At 31.6% G+C, this 21,029-nt stretch overlaps 1 protein-coding gene across 18 annotated transcripts in view; it reads left to right on the forward strand.

Annotated features, from left to right (window-relative positions):
* LOC106791611 (protein capicua homolog) overlaps positions 1-16,495 on the forward strand; it is a 31,220-nt gene extending 14,725 nt beyond the window's left edge. For 12 of the 18 annotated variants that reach the window (XM_014757369.1, XM_014757374.1, XM_014757368.1 and 9 more), the window contains 21 exons: positions 5,929-6,213; positions 6,330-6,697; positions 6,775-7,339; positions 7,426-7,689; positions 7,817-7,928; positions 8,016-8,222; positions 8,333-8,448; positions 8,533-9,401; positions 9,706-9,922; positions 10,616-10,705; positions 11,842-12,128; positions 12,228-12,638; positions 12,725-13,037; positions 13,116-13,432; positions 13,714-13,942; positions 14,044-14,247; positions 14,325-14,591; positions 14,678-14,879; positions 14,971-15,170; positions 15,313-15,792; positions 15,897-16,495. In XM_014757369.1, coding sequence (XP_014612855.1) covers positions 6,350-6,697; positions 6,775-7,339; positions 7,426-7,689; positions 7,817-7,928; positions 8,016-8,222; positions 8,333-8,448; positions 8,533-9,401; positions 9,706-9,922; positions 10,616-10,705; positions 11,842-12,128; positions 12,228-12,638; positions 12,725-13,037; positions 13,116-13,432; positions 13,714-13,942; positions 14,044-14,247; positions 14,325-14,591; positions 14,678-14,879; positions 14,971-15,170; positions 15,313-15,792; positions 15,897-15,967 — 5,769 coding nt within the window. In that variant the 5' untranslated portion in view covers positions 5,929-6,213; positions 6,330-6,349 and the 3' untranslated portion in view covers positions 15,968-16,495. Of the gene's footprint in view, positions 1-5,762; positions 5,838-5,928; positions 6,214-6,329; positions 6,698-6,774; positions 7,340-7,425; positions 7,690-7,816; positions 7,929-8,015; positions 8,223-8,332; positions 8,449-8,532; positions 9,402-9,705; positions 9,923-10,615; positions 10,706-11,841; positions 12,129-12,227; positions 12,639-12,724; positions 13,038-13,115; positions 13,433-13,713; positions 13,943-14,043; positions 14,248-14,324; positions 14,592-14,677; positions 14,880-14,970; positions 15,171-15,312; positions 15,793-15,896 lie in introns of those variants that run through there. The other 6 variants (XM_014757375.1, XM_014757380.1, XM_014757379.1 and 3 more) reach the window with 6 other exon arrangements.
* Positions 16,496-21,029: the final 4,534 nt, after the last annotated feature.

Consider the following 21,029-nt stretch of genomic DNA (forward strand, 5'->3'; position numbering starts at 1 on the left):
TTTTTTTTTTTTTTTTTTTTTTTCCCCCGTAGTAGTAGAAAATATTAGTGATGGACACCAGAAGAGAGAAGAAATTTTTAAAAAGAACACAGGTATCCAGTTCTAAAATTTAGAAAGGTCCCAAGTTAAGAGATCAACAATGGGGACCTATCGAAAGAATAATACATTAGTTGATATAGGTGGGACCGAAGAATAATCCTCTCTTTCCTTTTAATCTTTAACTGGCCCTTAAAATTCTTTCTTTTTTTTTTCCGTTGTCCTTTCTTCTTCGTTCTACTATTTCGTAAAGAAAGAAACAAGTAATAATGCGATATTCATCACGCAGAGTAGTAATAGTAGTTAATAGTAGTAGTAGTAGTTTCCCCAAACCCATACTGTGTTACTGCTTTATGAAGAAACTTGGAGAATTTTGTTACCTGAATTTCTGACTTCTTTTGTATAAATATTCCGGTTAAGGTGTATTACACCTGAGCCCTTTTTAACGAAATGTTAGTAGTATTATATAGAATTTTTCGATTTAGTTTTTCATCCATGGTACAATAACACTAATTTCTAATATTCGTTTTTAATTTATTTACCTGCAACATTACATTCCATTCTTATCGTTTTGTGTTCTCTTTATCTTTGTCTTTTTCTTTTTTTTGTTACTCATTTGATCTGTTGACACCGAATATAAAAAAGAAAAAAGAAAGAAAAAAAATCCAACTGGTTTTATTGATAATTGGATCGAGAAGATGCGAGAGGTCAATATACATATTACGAAGTTAGGATTAGAGAGATGATGATTATTATTAATAATTATGATATTATTATTAATAATAGAAACGATTCGTGTTAAAAAATCGACCTCGTGTCGATCATCATTTTATTTATGGAATGACATTTGCCTGTCTAAGAAAATACTGATAATCATTTTCGAATAAAAACATCGATTTCTTCATTTATCAAAGAAGTAGAAAAGCTCCTTTATTATTATTATTATCGATTCAATTTCGCGCTTTTCCGAGGTTAATGCGATAAAACGATATCTCTCTTTTTTTCTTTTTTTCTTTTTTTTTTTTAAATATTAAACGTAACAATTAAAATTCATATATATATATATATATAGTGGGGCCCCCTTTTTTCTTTTTTTACAAATTTATTACTTATTAATAAATTAATCGTATCTGTTATTTTTTTTTTTACGATTTTTAGTCCATCGTTTCAGGATAGATACAACTGTCGAATTATACTTTTGACGAATGAAAAATGGTAATATAAAAACGCATTGAAATATAATCAATGCACCGAATTTATTGTTAATATTTTCTTCGATTATTTATCGGAAAAGGAGAGAGAGAGTCTCTTCTTCATTTATACATTCGTTTTATACGTTTCCATTTTTACCATTTTTTTTTTTTTTTTTAGGTAATGAAATAACTCCCCACTTCTACCCCCTCCCCCTCTTTCTCTCTCTCTCTCTCTCTCTCTCTCTCTCTCTCTCTCTCTTTTTCTCCTCCTACATTTCTCTCTAATTCGATTAACAATTTCGTTTCGCTCGATTCTCGGATGGATACTTAATTACCGAAGAGAAGACCCGTATTTTGAGAATATCAAATGACCTCGACGTAATGCAATGCGATACGTAAAGTCGATATATCGACAAGACTTAAATGTCGTGTTGATATATCGTTTATGTTAAACTAAAAAGTAAGATGACCACACGTATTCTTTTTTTTTTTTTTTTTTTTTTTTTTTTTTTTTTTTCTTTCTCTCTTTTTGTCAGTACAATATATTATTGATTTTTGACAATTGGTCTTTTTTTTTCTTTCGATTAATTAATGTTACAAAAAAAATGTGTAACCACAATACAATTTAGAAAATTATGAAACATTTTTAGGAAAATATGAAACAACATCAGAAACGCAACGAACAATTTTCAAACATCGCAATTATTTGTTTGGTTTTTTTTTTACTCGAACGGCGTGTTTTAAAATCCTGATTGTATCGAATACTTTTGTATCGTTGTTTTCTTTTCTCTGCAAAATTAATTTCATAATTTATATTATTATTACACAAAAAGATAATGTATGTTTAACACAATTGTTCTGGGTGGGGGGGGGGGGGATTAATCTCTGAAATATTAAACTATTGATTTTTGATAGAACGTAGACGATATTGCAATAATAAAAATAACAATAATTTCATTGAAATACCACATTTGATTGATTATCTCACATTAAAATTATCCTTATAAAACAAGTAGGTAAAAATGAAAACTAAAAAATAGAAAGAAAAAGAAAACAAAACAATTTCCGTATTATTTCGTCGTGTTTTTTTTATTCTTCTCTTGTTTGAAAAAAGATCCTGTAAAACGCGTTAGGAGGAGGAAAAATAAGAAGAAGAAGAAGAAGCAGCAGCTTTCTGAACGAAGTACAGCGAATGTCACACGTGTTTCGTGTTGCCAAGCGTGCTGCTGTTGCTTTTGCTGCTGCTGCAAGTGGTGGTAAAAAAAAAGAAAAGGAAAGAATAAAACAGGAAATAAAGCAACATATATAGTGAGAGAAAGAAAAAGAAAGAAAGAGAGAGAGAGAGAGAGAATAACGAAGAGGTTTTAAACCGATTCGTCGCGCGAAAACACGACCACAGATCAGGAAATTCAAAAGCGAAAGATCACGACGGACGAATGATGGCGAAGAAAGGAAACAAACGAACGACGGGACGTCGCTCGGCAAATGTAGCCAACTTCTTCTTCTTCTTCTCTTCTCTTCTCTGAATAATTTTACTTCTGTTACACGCGTAAAACGAAAGAGAAAGAGAGAGAGAGAGAGAGCAGAAGAAAATGGGGGGTGGGGCTCTGTTGCACATATGCACATGTACATACGTACGTGCATCATACCAATACAATCATACATACATTCATATATATATATATATATATATATATATATACCTGTAAGAGAAGTCTCCTATAAACTCGTATGACTGAAGAAGATAGAGATAGAAATAGAGAAAGAGAGGGAGTGGGGCTGAAAAGGTGAGGGTGCGAGAGAGAGAAAGGAAGGGATGGATAGGAAAAGCGGGGGAGGGTAAGTGGTAGGAAGATAGGTAGGGGCAGGTGTAAGGGCAGGGGAGAATGAACGTGGAAAAGGTGGTGGGGGGAGAGTTTTAGAGAGGGGCGAGAAAGCAAAGAAGAAGAAGGACGCGATACAATGGTGAAGAATCTCAGGGAGGGTTAGGAGGAGAGTTAGGAGGGAGGGAGGGAGGGATGGGTAAAGCAAGCCGAGCCAAGCAAGCAAGCAAACGATTCGAGACGCGGTACGGTACGGGACAAGGGAGGAGGGCTTGCGAAGGCAAGGCAAGGCAAACACCGTGAGTCAGAGCCAAAGTAGGAAGTTAGCCAGGTTAGTGCATTCCCCTCTTCTTAATCCTTTCGGTGGTACAACCGGTCAACTACTACTACTACTACTACTACTACTACTACTTGCAAATAAATACAATCAACAACAACAACAGCAGCGCACCCGTCTTTGGAATTTTTGTCATTCTTTTAAAAATCATTTTTTTTTCTCTCCCTTGAATTTCCTTCTCCTCCTCTCCCTCCCTCCAACTTATCCCTCCAACTTATCCCTCTCCACTATCCAATTTCTTTCGATGTATTTCAAAGTCACGTTTAGTTCGAATTCAATTGGTGGTCGGTCGTTGGTGTGGTATGGTCTGGTGTAGTGTGTAGGTGGGTAGTAGTCGTTCGTTGTGACATTGGGATGCTGGTAGGTAGGAATTTTCTAAAATAATCTCTTGTATAATATAATTATTATTCCTTTTTCTCAATTTTCATCTTCGTTATCATTCGTGTCTGCTGTTAATCATGTTGATTATTGATACCTGCTTTAGTGTCGATCTTTTTCTTTTTTTTTTTCTTTCTCACCTATCTGATTCAAGAGTCTATAAGTTCTTTTTTAATAAACGAACAGGGGGATATCATTTTTATTTATTACTATACATGCATTCGAGTTTTGAATCTATCTTTCTCTCTCTTTCTGTATGGATTGGTCTAACGCATTTCGTCCTTTCTTGTGAACAACACATATGTATGTGGTATATGGGATAATAATATGTATTATACCCCACGTATTAAATCTTGATCTCTTTATTTATTCTTTAAATATTTTTAATTTCATTAGATTACTTTTCTTTCTTTATCCCATTTTGCGTTACAAGAGTAGAGAGTTGGTGGTAGTGGTGGGTTCATTTATATTTTCAAAATGACTTTGAAATAATATTACAATGTATTTAAATTTAATAATCTATAGTATATATATATATATATGCATATGTAATATATGTATCCTTTGAATAATATGATTTAATAACGAATAGGTTTATGTTGACAATTGGCCAATAAAATAATAATATATATATATATATATATATATATATATATACACCGTGTTAATTTTCTTCTCTACTACGAGAGTAAATAGTGCGTGGGTGTTGTGTTGTGTTGTATAGTGTTGTATAGTGTTGTATAGTGTTGTATATTCACCGGCATGCCGTCGGCCGTGCGAAACGACCTGCTCTCTTTTTCTCTTCGAAAGTATATGTGTATTTCTCAAATCCCCGCAACTTGTACGATAAGCAAGCAAGCAAGCAAGCAGCAGCACCCACGTTCCGTTTCGTTACCAATAGACGAAACCAAATGAAAAACGAACGTTAACAAAGTTAACGCTCTTTTATTTTCCCGAGAGAAAGAAAGAGAGAGAGAGAGAAAGAAAGAAATCCTCACAATGTAATTTCTGTTAAACTTTCCCATGTGTGGAAACTTTTATGATTTATTAATCCTGACGCGCGTTTGTTCACTATTTTACGAGTCGAGTAGGATAATCAAACTCAATCGATTATTTTAATATCCGAGATAATCGATGGGATTGCTGCGCTAATAATGCGAAAGAAGAATCTGAATTTTAAAAAGGGATAAAGTTTATTTAACGAATTTTGCTAATGCGACAATTTAACGATCAATCGAAGGGGGGCCGGGGAGAGATGTGATGACATTTGATTTTAATGACAAAATGTCGTTAACGATAAATATTTTGATTAGTCGAATTAGTTTCGTTAAATTTAATACGGTCGTATTTTCAATTTATATCGTTTGAATATTTTTCTATTATAAAATCGTAATAGACTCATCGTCTTAGACACTTAAAATATATATTATAGTGTATTTCAATTGTGCAGTATATGAGGAAGAATAAGTGCATTTTTCTGTTTACGATAACAATAACATCCAACAACAACACCAAAAATAATAATAATAACACGAAAATTTGGAAGAAAGATTATTTTGAAGGAATTGAATTTTGCATGTAAATTTCTATTAGAATAATGTGGGAGGGCCCAATCGCCGAAAATATTTGATTACTATTTGGCTCTCTGTCCTGTTCGCAATGTAAACGAGTGTTGGCAGTCCCAGTCTCGCGCAATACTTCGGCTCTTTTCGACATTACCGATCACACCCGAATGATGCACATGCAAGCGTGATTCGTACTACTGTCAGCTTGCTGCTCCTTTGTCCCCGAGTTGACTGACACATCTCTCATATAAGATATTATAAAATTCTTATTTTAAGTACAGTGTGCATTTTCACGATTATATTCATTCAGTCTTTTATTATTTCATTTATTTATCTCAAATATATATTATTCAATATAATTATAAAAACAAAACTTTTATTTTTTGTTTATTATTTACAGAAGCACATATATGAGAAGTTATTTTTCTTAACGTTGAACAAATTTTGGATTACGTTATTAAAACAACAACGTTATTTCTTATAAATGAAATAGAATAATTTTTTGGTAAATTATATATTGAAATAATGTATCTTAAGATCTTGATTATTGGCTCTTCGATGTTGCTAATTGTTGTATATTTTTTTGTTGTATCTAGGACATTTTGTTAGAGGTTCGAAACAGTTAAAGAAGATACAAGTGTATATCTAAGAAAAGATCTTTTGGAGGAGGATGCTTGGCAGTTGGGGTTGGGAAGAAGTATTGGAGTTGGGAGAGGGAACAACACCCCTATTACAGAACTGTCAGAGAAGAGAAAGTCCAGATTCGACGCATCCTGTTCCAGATAGTCGGGTGCTGAGGTATGCTCCCAGCCGATGTCACCCCCCCGCCAGCATCAATTCATCACAGTACAGCTTGCAGCCTCCTCTCGACTGTACAGACTGTAAGTCTCTGTATACATGTTTACATATTATGAAATAAAATGTTACACCTGTTATCGGAAACTAAATGCTTCATATGTAATATTGTGATCTATTAAACATTGCATAACATTTTTAGAGCAGCGTGAGGCGGCAAAAATGCTGACTGCTCATTCTGAGATGCATGAGAAACGAGGTCCCTTAGGAGGAGGACAATATGGAGCAGGCGGGGGTGGTGGCACTTCGATTGAAGAAAAGTGTATTCAAGAACAACCACCCCCGCCTCCTGCTCCTCCGCAAAGGGATCCATCGGATCCAACAATTAGCGCTAAAAAACTTCCAAAGAAACGAAAATTTGATCCATCAGAACTCGAAGAAATGGATAAGTGTAGTAATGTAACAAGCAATGTTAGTAATATGATTAATATTACTCAATTCGGTTCAGTTCAACATTCAAGTCTGGCTAATCGACAGTCTCCGCAACCGCAAGAAGCGGACTGTTACCAAGTAAGTCTAAAGTCATAGTTTTACTTGAATTCCATTTAAATCATAATGGTATTACTTAATTTATGCTTTATTATTAGGTGTCAACACCATCGGTGGTTGTTTTACCTCCACAGAGTACAGCAGTAGATTATTCTTTGAGAGAAGAACCTATGCGTGCTCGTCCTCGACCTGCTACGGTTGCTATTGATCTCAGTGAGTGGCGTGACCATAGAGTGTTAGCTTTAAGGGATTCATGTTATTATCCAGGTGTTATTCGTAATGTGATTCATGGAGAGATTCTCATAGAATTTGATGGAGAGAGGAAGTTAGTGCGTTATAGTGATGTTTTAGGTGCAGGAAGGTATGATGTGATAGGAGATGCTAGCCCTTCTGTAGGGCAAGTGACCTTAGATGCAAAAGTTTGCATTAGATGTCCAACAGCAAATAGTCACATAGATGCATTAACTAAAGTGTTTGTGAAAGGGACAGTGTGCAAAATATTAACAAAGCCTAATCGTTTTGTTGTTAAGATACCAAGGGAAGACGATCAAAGTGATAGTTATGTAGTGAAACGTGCAGATTTGCGTTTGGTGCAACCTCCTTGGTCGGATGAACTTGAAGAAGGACTGGAAGATATTGACTCTAATAGAGTTGAAGCAGTTGGTAATGTTCCTTTTAATTTCATTTCTCACCTTATGTAGTCACAATTAACTTTTATATCTACTTTTTTATTTTCAATTTAAACTTAGAACATGGATATAGAAATTCAGTGGAAGCTTCAACAGCAGTGCCAATTTTGCAACTCCACCATACTCCTCACCATGCATCTCATATATCTACGCATAATGATTCAACTGGTTATTATAGAACAACTGGTACTAGTCCGCTTATGGCACTAGGGACTCCTGCACATTCTGCCAGTACAGCATTGAGTAATGGAAGCCGACCATATGATGAACTAGAAAGTGAAGATGACTTAGATAGAGAAAATATTACGTTTCCTTCGGATGCAGGTAATACAAATTTACAAACTCATTTCGTATACAATCTTTTATAATATAATTGTGTGTTAAATATATATTAATATAAAAATATTAAAAGATTTGAGCTGATTATAAATAAGTAATATACGACTTTTAGATGCAAAATTGTCAGGAAGTAGTAAACGCAGTAGTATGCAGAGTAGAGGAAGTACCAGCAGTTTAGTTGAGCAACGCAGTATAACACCGCGTTCTCAGGCAGCCACACCCAGGTAATTATCTAGTATTTTTTTCTAAGTAACAATTACAATTAAAATATTTATAACATTAAAAGAACACATTTAATTTGAATCAAATAGATCTCAGGCGGCTACGCCACATAAGTATAAAAAGGGTGATGTAGTGTCTATGCCCAATGGAATTACGAAAAAATTCAATGGGAAACAGTGGCGCAGACTTTGTGGTAAAGAAGGATGTTTTAAAGAAAGTCAAAGGAGAGGATTTTGTTCTCGACATCTCAATCTGAAAGGATCTTGTCTTAGAGGCCCTTCAAATGCGTTCCCTGGGTAATAATTAGGATATTTTGTATGACTATTACTTTGAGTACAATATCTCAATGAAAGATTATTTAATCCTTGTTATACAGAATTTTAGTTAAAATAATATTATTTTACAGAGGAAAAATTGATGGAGAAGAAACATCAAGAGGTTCTGACACTTCTCCAAATTATGGAGATAGAAGAATCGCAGGGCGCTTTGATCAAGATGAAACAGAAGCTGCTAACATGCTTGGTAAGATAAATTCAGATACGTTTTATTATAAGAAATAAATTTAAAATCATTTTTATAAATGATTCTTTATTATTTCTATTTTAGTATCTTTAGGAAGCTCTAGATCAGCCACGCCAGCTTTTTCGTCGCCAACAGGTCAATCTTCCATATCACCGTGTATAAATCAGTCTCCAGTACCACCGTTAGGCCTTAACCAAAATAATGTATTTATGCCTATATCGAGTCCTGCACATCACGCAGCACCCTTAATTTCACCTGGCGCAAAATGGAAACATTCTCCTACGCAATCGAACTTTTTAGTTCAATATCAGCAACAAGTTATTAAACCTGAACCAAATCGAATGGTTAGACCAAGTCGGCCAGCACCAACTGCTCCTGTCCCTGCAAGTATAGGGACAAGTGTAATAAGAATCTCTCCAGTGGGTCGTGGAATGCCTGGACAAAATTTAACTTTGTCGTGGTCAGAACAAAGCCCACCACCAAGACATCCATCAGTCGTAACGTCTATAGCTCAACAACAGCAAGGAATTATATTACAGCATGCATTGACATCTAGCAACAATTTTTCCAATCATTCTGAAGTTCCTGAACAGAATACGCAACTTTTGAAACCATCGCATTCACCTCATATGTCTTTATCTGCTCCGCCACCGCAAAATTTGACTCTTCTACATAAACAACAAGAACAACCGGTTGATTATGCACAGACACCACAGCCACAAAATCAGCCAATTTATGTGATGCAACATCAGCATGAAAAGAAGTACCTTGTTATAAAAAATAATATAGATATCTCTACGGCAGGACATATAGGTATTCAAGATGATAAATATAGACAAGGTTTAATGAATCATTTGGCACAGCTTCCAGCATCATTAAATCAAAATCAATGTCAGTCATCACAGACTCCTGCTGTGTCCGTCCATATCGATAAACTTTCTGTTTTACAACAAGTAAGTACAAGTCATTTTTCTTCAATGCTTCTTTTTGTGTGTTGCTTAATTAATAACCACGTGTTGTATAATATGTAAATGTTATATTATTTTAAAAAGATATTACAAAACTGCTTATAAAATGGGTGCATATATTACTTATTATTTATAAAAGATTTAATAAAAAAATAAAATAAAAATATTACTTGCCTAAGAATATTTTTATTTCTAACTCTTTAATATGCTTATAAAAATTTATTAAAAAATAAGAAAAAATTAGTTATTCTTGGAATTTATGTATTCATTGTAAACATTGTTATGTTAGACTAATAAGATTGGGATACATACATCCGCACATATGGATGTACAAAGGAATTCGGCACCATCTACGAACGTTGTAATGTCAGCTGCAACAGAAGTTACTAATCCATCAACTCCTACCAGTGTCTTCCAGCATGTAATCGTTCAGCCTGGACATCTAATACAGATCCCGAAAGCTCAACCTCCTAGAGAAGAAAATTCAAAAAATAATGGAGTCCTATGTAAGTTTACATTGTATAAATCATGCATTGCGCTTGTTCTCTGTGTCATCTGGTATTGATCTGATTATACATGGATATAGAAATCAAAAGGCTTTAATTGAAAAATATATTTTATTGGGTACAATTGTGAATGCTATATAACGTCTCTACTGAATTGGAAAGAAAGTAATATATTAACTACTATTCATATTTTTATTTGACTTTTTATTTTGTTTTATCATCCTTGTACACGTTTTATTATGTTCACTACAATAAAAAATTCTTTTATTTTATAGTAGAGATAAAAAAAAATCATATTAAAATAGATACTTCATGAAAATATTAATACACGATGACTATACTTCTATATACAGGAGACATACTTTTTGTACAATCTTAGAAATAAAAATTTATGTACTTTTATATTTATTTTTCATTTTGTTTAAATTTACGAAATACTATAGTACCTAATATATGTACAATAATTAGATATAACAGAAGTTATACAATGTAAGCGAAACAACAACACTTCTAAACTAAATGTAATTTAGATACTTGCATCCGATCAAACACATATGCATAATCCAATTAAAACAACTACCAAATTATGACAAAGCAAAATTACTTTCTTTCCAAAATCTAATATCATCAACTCATTATTGCAATTCTGGATTCATGTCATCACAATATTAGTGATGTTTACTAAACCGTAAGGTTTCACAGATGGCAGCCATGATGTTCCTTCCGCATACCAGCCCCATCCCCCATCATTACAGAATAATGCAGTGCGCAACTGGAAAAAAGGTTTGAGTTCTCACTGCCAAATGAAAGATAATGATTCTTCTTGTAAATTTGTTGTAAATTGGAGCTTACTAATGGTATATGATAAAATATGGCATGAATTTTATAAATATACGTAAATAAATATATATAATTACAAATCAAATTTGATCAAATGTAAATATCAAAGTTTGATTATATATACACACATATATATATGCATTGAAATACGATTATTGCATGAATTAAATGGAAATAACCAGTCATACAATAATTGTTTGTGTACGTATATATTTCACTTTCATTATTTAATTTATACCTTTTATTATTTTAAGCATCCTTATATACACACGTGTACAATATATTGTTATACATAATTATTGAAATTTTATTTTTTAGTAGAATATCACTCCCTTTTTAAAATTAACACGTTTTACATTTGATTTTAATATTGATTTATTATTTGAAAATGATTTTATGTAAAATTAAAGTAGCAGTGTTTGTGTATAGATTTTATGCAATATACCATACTCAATTTTACAACAAATGTAACCAATTAATTGAATAATTGCTTCACTTCTAACTGCATTTCACATAATATATTTCATCCAGCCAGAAAATCTATATGCTTAAAATCACTTTAATGTTGGGGAAGGGTGTTTAATTATTGCAAGATTAATCTATGATTTATTGGTGGACTAATGCTTTGTAACAATAATAATGCTAATATTATTAGGATTGCAGGAATACTATTATATTTGTATATTTCTTGATATTAATTGCAATAAAGCTATTTTTTAATATGAAAAATTAATGAAAATTGAGGATGTTTAATTATAAAATAACAGTCCATGAAAAAATCTATTTTCACATTGTCTTTGTAAATATCCAGATCATTTTATTTCCGTATCATTCTATTTAATTTTCTTTTTATTATACCAAAACAAAAATGACATATTTCCAATGAATATTTATTTTATCAATTTTTTAATTCGTAATTGAAATTTTCTTTCATTCACTAACTTGTGTGTATCTTTATAATATAACAGCAATCCTTTGTATTCAATAATTAGTTACTACAGTAATATTGCATCAAGTGCTATTGTATAATTAATTATGAACTATATTCACATGTTCTAAATAATTGATTTCACTTATAGCTTTCTCCTGGCAAACAACAGTTTTGGATCAATCAGAGGTGAGTCCTCCACCGTCTGCTCTCAGTCCACCATTAAGTGCACCACCAATTCCAATAAGTATCAATACGTCTGGCGAGGATGGCTCAGCATCAGGTACAGATCAAATAACTCCTGCTGAAGAAGAAGATGATGATGTTTTTGAAGCAGAACCGACTACACCTGCAGAAATTGAAACTAATGCTGCTAATAAGAGGCGTAGTCAATCCCTCAGTGCTTTGCATTCCAAGGAGCCACAGAGTCCATTAAAAGTAAGATCAAATGATAATAATAAATCAAAATCTATTATTTACATTACCTTCCCTTTTTGTACAGTGATCAAATAATGTAAAAAATTATTAATATTACAGACAAAGGATAGAATACGTCGACCGATGAATGCATTTATGATATTTTCGAAACGACATCGCGCAGTTGTTCACCAAAGACATCCTAATCAAGATAATCGCACTGTTTCGAAAATTTTGGGGGAATGGTGGTATGCTTTGGGTCCTGAAGAAAAACAAAAGTATCATGATCTTGCGTCGGAAGTTAAGGAGGCACATTTCAAAGCACACCCAGATTGGAAATGGTGTAGCAAGGATAGAAGAAAATCGTCCACGACGAGCTTTAAGGGAAGCGATTCTAGAGGAAAATTAAATAGTACTGGAGAAGAAACAGATATGGGACCACCAACGGAAGATGTACCTTTAACGCCAAGAGGAACAGATGAGGTGTCTATTCCTGTTACGACAGTATACACAGAAGCTCCTACTATTGAGGTAACATTAATATATTTTTAATTGATTAAATAGTTTCATTTTTTGATTACGTCTTACAACAACGATGATCTCTTTTTCTTGTGTAGATTATTAATCAGACACACGCACCGCATCGTATTTTGGACATACCTTTACAAATTGACACTACCGAAACTGAATCGAAACAAGATGAAGAAGCTAATGGATCGGATGATGACCAAATGGTTATTTGCGAAGATCCTCAACCGGAAATAGACTTAAAGTGTAAAGATAAACTGACTGATAGTGACAATGATGCACAAGAGGAAGATATGGAAAAGAAATCTTTTAATCAATCACAGTTTTCACCCGTTAGTGGACAGAAAAGAGATGGAGTTAATGTTAAACAAGAAATAACTTGTAGACCTAAACCTATAAAAGGTATATTTTTCATTCTTCCAAAGATAATTATTATAATCTTGTTAGTATAATTCAAATATTGAATTTTTATTCCTTCAGCACGGATACCATCAACAAGTATAGAAACCACAACTAAGTATCACCATTCTTCCATTGATAAAGGTGGCACAGTTTCAGTTTTATCAAGCACTTATCCCTACCATAGTCCAATAAATCCAACAGGAGTATCAGGATTTCAGCCTACGGGTGGAGCGTTTATAACTATGCCAGTGTCACCTAAAGTTATAAAACCGGAACCAGTGAAAACTGAACAACAATACAGTACTCAATACAGCATGAGTAGTCTCGTCGCAAACATTCATTCTGATAATGGAAGAAATGTACCTAAATTTACAGCTGCTCCTGTGTTACATTCGGTAAGTATTTTATCTATTATTTTATTTTTAAACAAAAACTTCTATTTGTATTATTGATTCAGCATATGAATACAAGAAAATAGTAATAATATATGAAAATATAATACAATGGCTAGGCCTATACTATGTAGACAGTATAGCAATTCCTTGACACATATCAAATATATATATATACACCTATTTATATACTCTGCAGTAGGATTGTAAGTATTGTTAATAATACAACGTGTATTATTATATATCATTCTTCCTTTATGAGCTACTATATAAAATACTAACAGATTGGAACGAAACCTATGATGGCTCTGTTGAAACAACAGCAGCCGTTGCAGTCTTTAGCCACTACCGCTCATCCCCTTACTTCTGCTGTCCCTTCTCAACCACCGTTCACTCTTACATTGCTTGATAACAATTTGGTGGCTATTTCCAAACCACAGCAGGGACCCCAGTACCTTGGCCCTACGACGCCGCATCCCCGGATGTATTGCGGCTTCAATATACCTATCTCTGGTAAGTTTACAATTTAATAATCATTATGTAACAAATTTTAAATTGTATTATATTTAAATATATATATTTCTTTCATTGATTTATTTTTGTCTAAACATTAGATGCTGGAAGCCGCAATATATCTTCGCAGAATTTGATCTCCGGTACCAAGGTGGAAGCGCAAAGTGTTATTGTGAGCAAGCATTATCCAGTTTCTACAAACTCTACAACATCGCCTTATAGAGGAATCAGTCATTCTATCGCACGTTTGGCAGAATCGGATAAAAATGAGACCCAAATAGGATCAAATCATGCTCAATTTTATGGTAACCTTTTAATATAAAATAATCCTTATTTATTGATCAAATTAAAATTACTGTATTCTTGTTATGCTATGTTTCAGGGAGCAATATAAAAAGCGAACAAGATAGAAAAGACACAGGAAACATTCTTCTACCTACTTCAAATGATAAAATTAAACAACCACTTACACCACACACACCACACACACCGCATAGTAGCCACATTAATAGTGAACATTCATCAAATAAATCATATTCCATAGAAGAAGACCCAAATAATGATGTAGGATCAAATAAAGGTCCGTTTATGCTAGCACCGACACCTGCTCAACTTGGAAGAGCACCATTGCAAAGAAGACAATTAATGGGTAAGATAGAGATCACATTATTTATTATATTTATTTATTTTTATATTTATATTTATATTTATATTCATGTTCATATTCATATTCAGCAATGCCACCTACAACAAGCACAGGAGAGCATGGGATTTCAGTATCCCAACAACGCTCTGATCAAAATCGACCACAGGGAAATACTTCTCAATCTTCCGAATCGATGCAGCAACAAAATATACCTGAAAATCGTACGTCTCCATCCCCTTCAACTAAAAAAGGCTCCTTCTTCAAGAAAAATGTCGAAGATGGTATGGATAGGTATGTATTTAAAATTGCGTTAAGGATTTATTTACAACTCAAATTAGAATCTTAATATTTAATTTAACTTTTTATATTAAATTATTTTCAGGGTTCTTGAACAAGTCAATTTTCAAGAGAAATTTTCGTCGTTACCAGAATTTAAGCCAGAAGATATACAGAGTCCAAGTGCAATCACTATTAATACTCCAGGTTCTTCTGGTCATAGTAGTGTTACTTCTGGATTACACTCATCGAATTTACAAGCATCGATGCAAGGTTATCGAAAGAAATCTCAAGGAGGTCATAGAGGTAATTGTGTGTTTTTTGTTGTTTTATGTATTACACGTGTATAGCGCGGAGGTGTTCATTCCTATTTTTCGCCCTATACGTTGACCTGTATATATTTTATCGATTAACCAGTAAAATTTGTCTGCATTTTTATTTTCTACAGTAAACGAAGAAGATATAGATTCTGACGCATCAGTGTCCGCTACGCCAAAATCAACTTCGAGTGTCAAATTGACAGGAACTACGTTCTTTGGTCCAGATTTCAATATCGACGCATACAGACTTAATACAGATATAGCAGGAGAAGTAGAAGATACTTCACCGCGCACACCAAAAACGCCCGTAGGAGGTGTAGGAAATGCAGTAGGTATTGGTAGAAATGACAATGAACGTGGTCATAGGAGAATATTGGAACAACGGAGACATCTCGTAATGGAATTATTTCGAGTACATGGATATTTTCCTTCAACACATGCTACCTCTACCTTTCAAGCTAAACATTCTGATATATTTCCTAATAAGACGAGTTTACAATTGAAAATAAGAGAGGTCAGACAAAAATTGAAAGCTAATTCTACTCCGATGAGTGCTAACAGTTTAGTTAGCCCGCTGCCCGTTTCTGAATCCTCGCCTAACATGACTGGTAATTATATAATTTTGAATAAAATTCGCGTTTATGAAGAAACTAGGATATATTTGTAATTTTTCCAAGATCATCTTCTATGTTAATAAAATGTTTTGTTTCAGGACCATTGACTGCTCCTCCTACGTCGATGGGAGCACCACATTCACTGCCTGTAAGCAGTAGTGGTAGCTAGCGCCCACGTGCCAACTGTGATACTGTGCATCCCATTACTTCACAACACGAGTATATCATTATACTTTGAAGATAAAAGCGATGACTTAATAAAATCGCTATTATACCATTTCTTCAAAATATGTAAAATACATCAAGGTTTAGTGCAATTCGAACCTTCCTATAATCTTGTGCAAATATGATATATAGGTGAACATGACGATAGGCGAAAAAAGACGTGTTAATATGCAAGCATCGGTAATATTTTTACGTTGTATATATAATATTGAACTATATTATCGACAGCTTTTTAAAGTCACATCGGTTAATTTATTAAACCTTTTTATTCAATACAAAATGCTAAATTAAATGTTTCTATAAAACATTGAAAACACCCCAAATTAAGTATTTTAAATATAAATTATATTTAATATATCTCTTATTGGACGTGTATATAAAAAGTTCATTAATTTATTTGTAATCGTAATTTTAAGCATGTTTTAAGCATGATACTTTTTAATCCTACTTGTTATTTTCATTTTTATAACAAGAAAAAGAAAAAAGAAAAGATAAGAAATATGAAATTCTTTTCAAAATCCATTGCCAATCAACGAAATGATTTTAATAATTCTAAACAATTTTAATAGTCTGCAATAGGGAAATGCTTGCAGAAAATTTGAACGTTTATTAATAAGCACGCATGCTTTGTTAGGAAAAACTATTCACTCCTCTACTATTCTATGATTTCTGTATTTTTGAGGATTGTAATTGTTGTATGGGTCTATGAACATATGTAAATATTATTAGTAACATATGCAAAAAAATCTCTCAATGCATGACAGCATTACATATATCTAATATAATTATTATCCCATTGTAAAATTGTATTTAACCTACTATAAAGAATGATGTATAGATATTGTACAAGTTGGTTATCAATTCGATCGTTTAATTATTATTCTCTAAATGGTTAATCACACTCGCGGATGATAATTGATTGGCAATGAACTAATAAAAGAAAAGTAATAATTTTCCTCCACATTCCAAACAAACAAACGTGCATACTTGATTTTATAAAGCAGTCGAAATAATAATTAGATGTAATAATTATTTTATTAAATCAATACATTTTAATATTATTTCCCTGTGCAATTTTGAATATTTATTAAACGTTTGTATATTAACACGTCTTTAATAAAAATCATGAAAGGCCTAAGCCGTTGTTAAATATTGTTAAAGTTGCTACGATGAGGACGAATAAGAAGAGAGAATTGTAATTGAAGTATATTAGGATGATGAAACATTATAATATGGAATCAGAGTTTATATACTTTAGTTATACTTTATATATGATAAAGTTAGAAAAGAGCGAAAGTTGGAAACTGCGATAAACTTTGCACAAAATTTACCTGATGCAGTTAGAGCAGATGTGTTTATTTTACTTGTAAATACTATAGCATGACTCGCGAGAGGCATTCAAAGAGTTTCAAATCTCTTTAATGCTGGGTCTTAATATTTTGAGATAATAGCAAATCTTTGATGACTTGTAGAACATATAATAAGTAAAAAAAAAAAAAAAATAACCGTGCCATCGTATGGCGACAAACGGGAGAATGCATACAGTAAAATTTTCACATTAGATAAAAATTAATTATAAGATGACACTCTTTATATAGATAATATGTAATGTTTCTCATATTCTTGAAAGTACTTATTTACCGTTTTTAGAACTTTGTTGAAATTCAACGCATTCATATATATATATCTATATATATATATATATATATTTTTTTTTTATCGGTCTTTTAAAATGATCTTTATTTTTCTTTTTTTTTTCTTTTTTTTTCATCACCATTTTAGATATAAGTGGTTTTATTTTGGCTATGTACTTCTTCAATCTTTTTTTCTTTTTCTTTTTTTTTTTTTGGAGAGGAGGTGTTTTATTTCTATTTTCATTTATACTTTCGAATTTATTAAAATTGATTAATAATACGTTGCAACAGAATGAACTGTTAGTATGAAATCTGTTGTACACGAAAATATATTTAAGATCGTAGAAATACCAAAATTTCAATAGAGTTTAATGAAACTTGTAGAAATTTATTATTATTATCTTTATAGTGTTTCAAGTTACTTTCGATGTAGTAATGTTTTTAACAAGAGCATTAATTTCTTAACAGTTTTAGCTAATTTGTTACTTTACATTAATATCATTTATAATAGTTAATTTATTTTTAATATCATCATTTTATTATGATTTTATTATGATACATCTGTTTCGGTGCGTTGAATTTTAACAAAGATTGTTGAATTGAAACTGTAATATAATTAGAAATATGTTTATAAAGCGCACTTTATATATAAAAAAGAAAAGAAAATTATATTAAAGTCTTGCGCAACAGTACGCATATTGTAGTTAAGATAGGATGACTATCTAATCTACGTATTTTGTAAATAATATAAAAAAAAAAACCGCATAATACACACATTTGTATGCATATATATTTATATACATGTATGTAAGCATATCTATGTGTGTATATTATATTAATAATATACATATATATATAGCTATATAAACGGTATAAATATGTGTATTATTAATGTACATATATATATTATAAAATATTTAGGATATAAATAAAAAATGATAGGCTAGAACATTATTATTTGCAAAATAATAGTTATTATAAATATATGAGCCAGAACAGGCTAGATTAGTTAAAAATACGGGCTTCGTATATCATGGATTTGCATTCGTGATGGTTTCCTCATTCTTTCTTAATAAATACAATAATATATGTGTATTTATCTATGTCTCGTTTGCGTGTATGTGTATATGTGTTGACACATATACGCACGCATGCACACTTACATACACATATATTAATTTCTTCATTTCCTCATCACTTATTGAATTATTACTTCTATGAGGCAATTAACGCACCGGTGGCAAGTAATAATAGTATATGAAAGAGGATGCTTAACACCTATAATGATCTTTTATATATATATATATATACATATATATATATATATAAATATATAGTATCTCAGTTTTGCAATTGTGATTTTTAGCTTCTTTGTATATTTGTTTTATTAAAACTGAGATATCATCTTTATAATAACGATTATTTCATTTGATCGTAACAATTTAACGAGGCTATGTGTATGTGAAAGATGTTTCTTCGCTCTTATACATATCAAATCGTTAAGAGTATACATTAAAATCTTTAATTGACTATAAATATATTATTTTTATCAATTAAAATACCTTCCTATATTACAATAATTTTTATTATACCTTTTATAAATATTCCATTGGTATCGATATTTAAATTTGGCGGAATTCATTTTTTTTTATTGTTATTATTTTTCTCTTTTTTTCTTTTCTTTTATTGTAATGAAATGTAAAAATTATGTTTTAAGAGAGAGAGAGAGAGAGAGAGAGAGAGTGAGAGAGAGGGAAATAAAATTATACAGAAGGGAAAAACAAAAAAGAAGAAGAAGAAGATTATATATGTAATATGTACATGTAAATTATATATATATATGTATATATATACAAAGAGAATTTTAATAATTCTGAAGTTAGAACTGTTATCAGTATTTTTCTTTACAATGCGCGTTGTTTTTCTTAAAATTGTCTTTCATACTTAGTCCACATTAAATGAACGTGAGATATATTTGAAATATTTCGGTATAATTAAGTTCATAATAAATATATCTATATCGCGTATTGAGATGTTATAGAACAAAAAAAAAAAAAGGATTTTATTAGGAATAAAGCATCCTCTGTACTTGCCACGCTTCTTAAGCAAATTAAAAAGAAAACAAAAAAAAAAAATACTATATTTTGTACTTGTGTAAAACTAGTGAAACTACTTTCCAGTATTGATAAGATTTTTGAGCATGCTTTGGTATTTTTCTTCTCCCTTTCTTCGGTTAAACAAAAGTAAAAAGGAAAAAAAAAGAAAAAAAAAGATGGTGATGAAATATGTTACACGATTTAGCAGCCATAAATGAGACTGTGATCTAGAAAAACAGAAGTAAAGTAAAATGGCGGCTATTTTATTGGCAATTTCTTCACCTAATCTTTCTCACCACCTCAAATACCCCTTCCTCCCCCTCCTCATCGACCCCCCCACCCCTGATTACCTTCTCTATCTAATTTCTTCCTGTATGTATGGAAAAGGAAACGTAAAAGGAAAAAAAAGCAAGGAAAAAAAACAATTATGCACTCAAATAAATCATCCTCTGCACATTTTTTTATTAATTGCGTTAATGTATTTTACTATATATGCTCTTAGTTATTATTGTCCATTATTATAATCATTACACTGTTATATATCTTGTTTAATTTTGAAATATTTTTAAAACTGTTATGTGATTATATATCAGACAAAAACGATGTTATGAAAATATAAGCATACAAAACAGTAATAAATGTAACAGTATACAAATACAATGCCACGAAAAATATCATGTGACGAATCTATACACACACACACGCACACACAACGCATACGAACGCATGCGTGCGCGCGTATGCAACAAAAAAGGAAATACAATTATGTACGATTAGTACATTTATCCATATGTATATTTATGTATGCATATGTATTCATGTACATGAGTACTCTCTCTCTTTCTGTTTCTTTTTCTCTCTCTCTCTCTCTCTCTCTTTTTCTCTTTATACATATATACATATATATACTTAATTATTTTTTTTATTTAAAAAAAATATTGTAGATACCAATGGGATACAATGATAGGTATATAAAGATAAATCTCATGCACGATTTAATATCATCTAAATTATAACAAAATTTGAGAGAGATATATTCAAAATTTGTTGTTAAAACTATTTTCATTTTATTAAAATTTTAATCTCAGTTACGGCATTGCAACGATAAGAAGTAACAAATTGAATAAAATCATGTAAAAGTAATTTATCGTGAACCGGAGGATAATAGTTCTTTTTTTTCTTTTTTTTTCTTTTTTTTTCTTTTAATGTAATTAAATTAACAAAAGCACATCACATAGGCATAATCTCACGAATGCTTTTTTAATGATTTTATTGA

The sequence above is a fragment of the Polistes canadensis genome, unplaced genomic scaffold (genome assembly GCF_001313835.1).
Source record: "Polistes canadensis isolate GaletaPanama2010 unplaced genomic scaffold, ASM131383v1 scaffold_325, whole genome shotgun sequence".
Lineage (NCBI taxonomy): Eukaryota > Metazoa > Arthropoda > Insecta > Hymenoptera > Vespidae > Polistes > Polistes canadensis.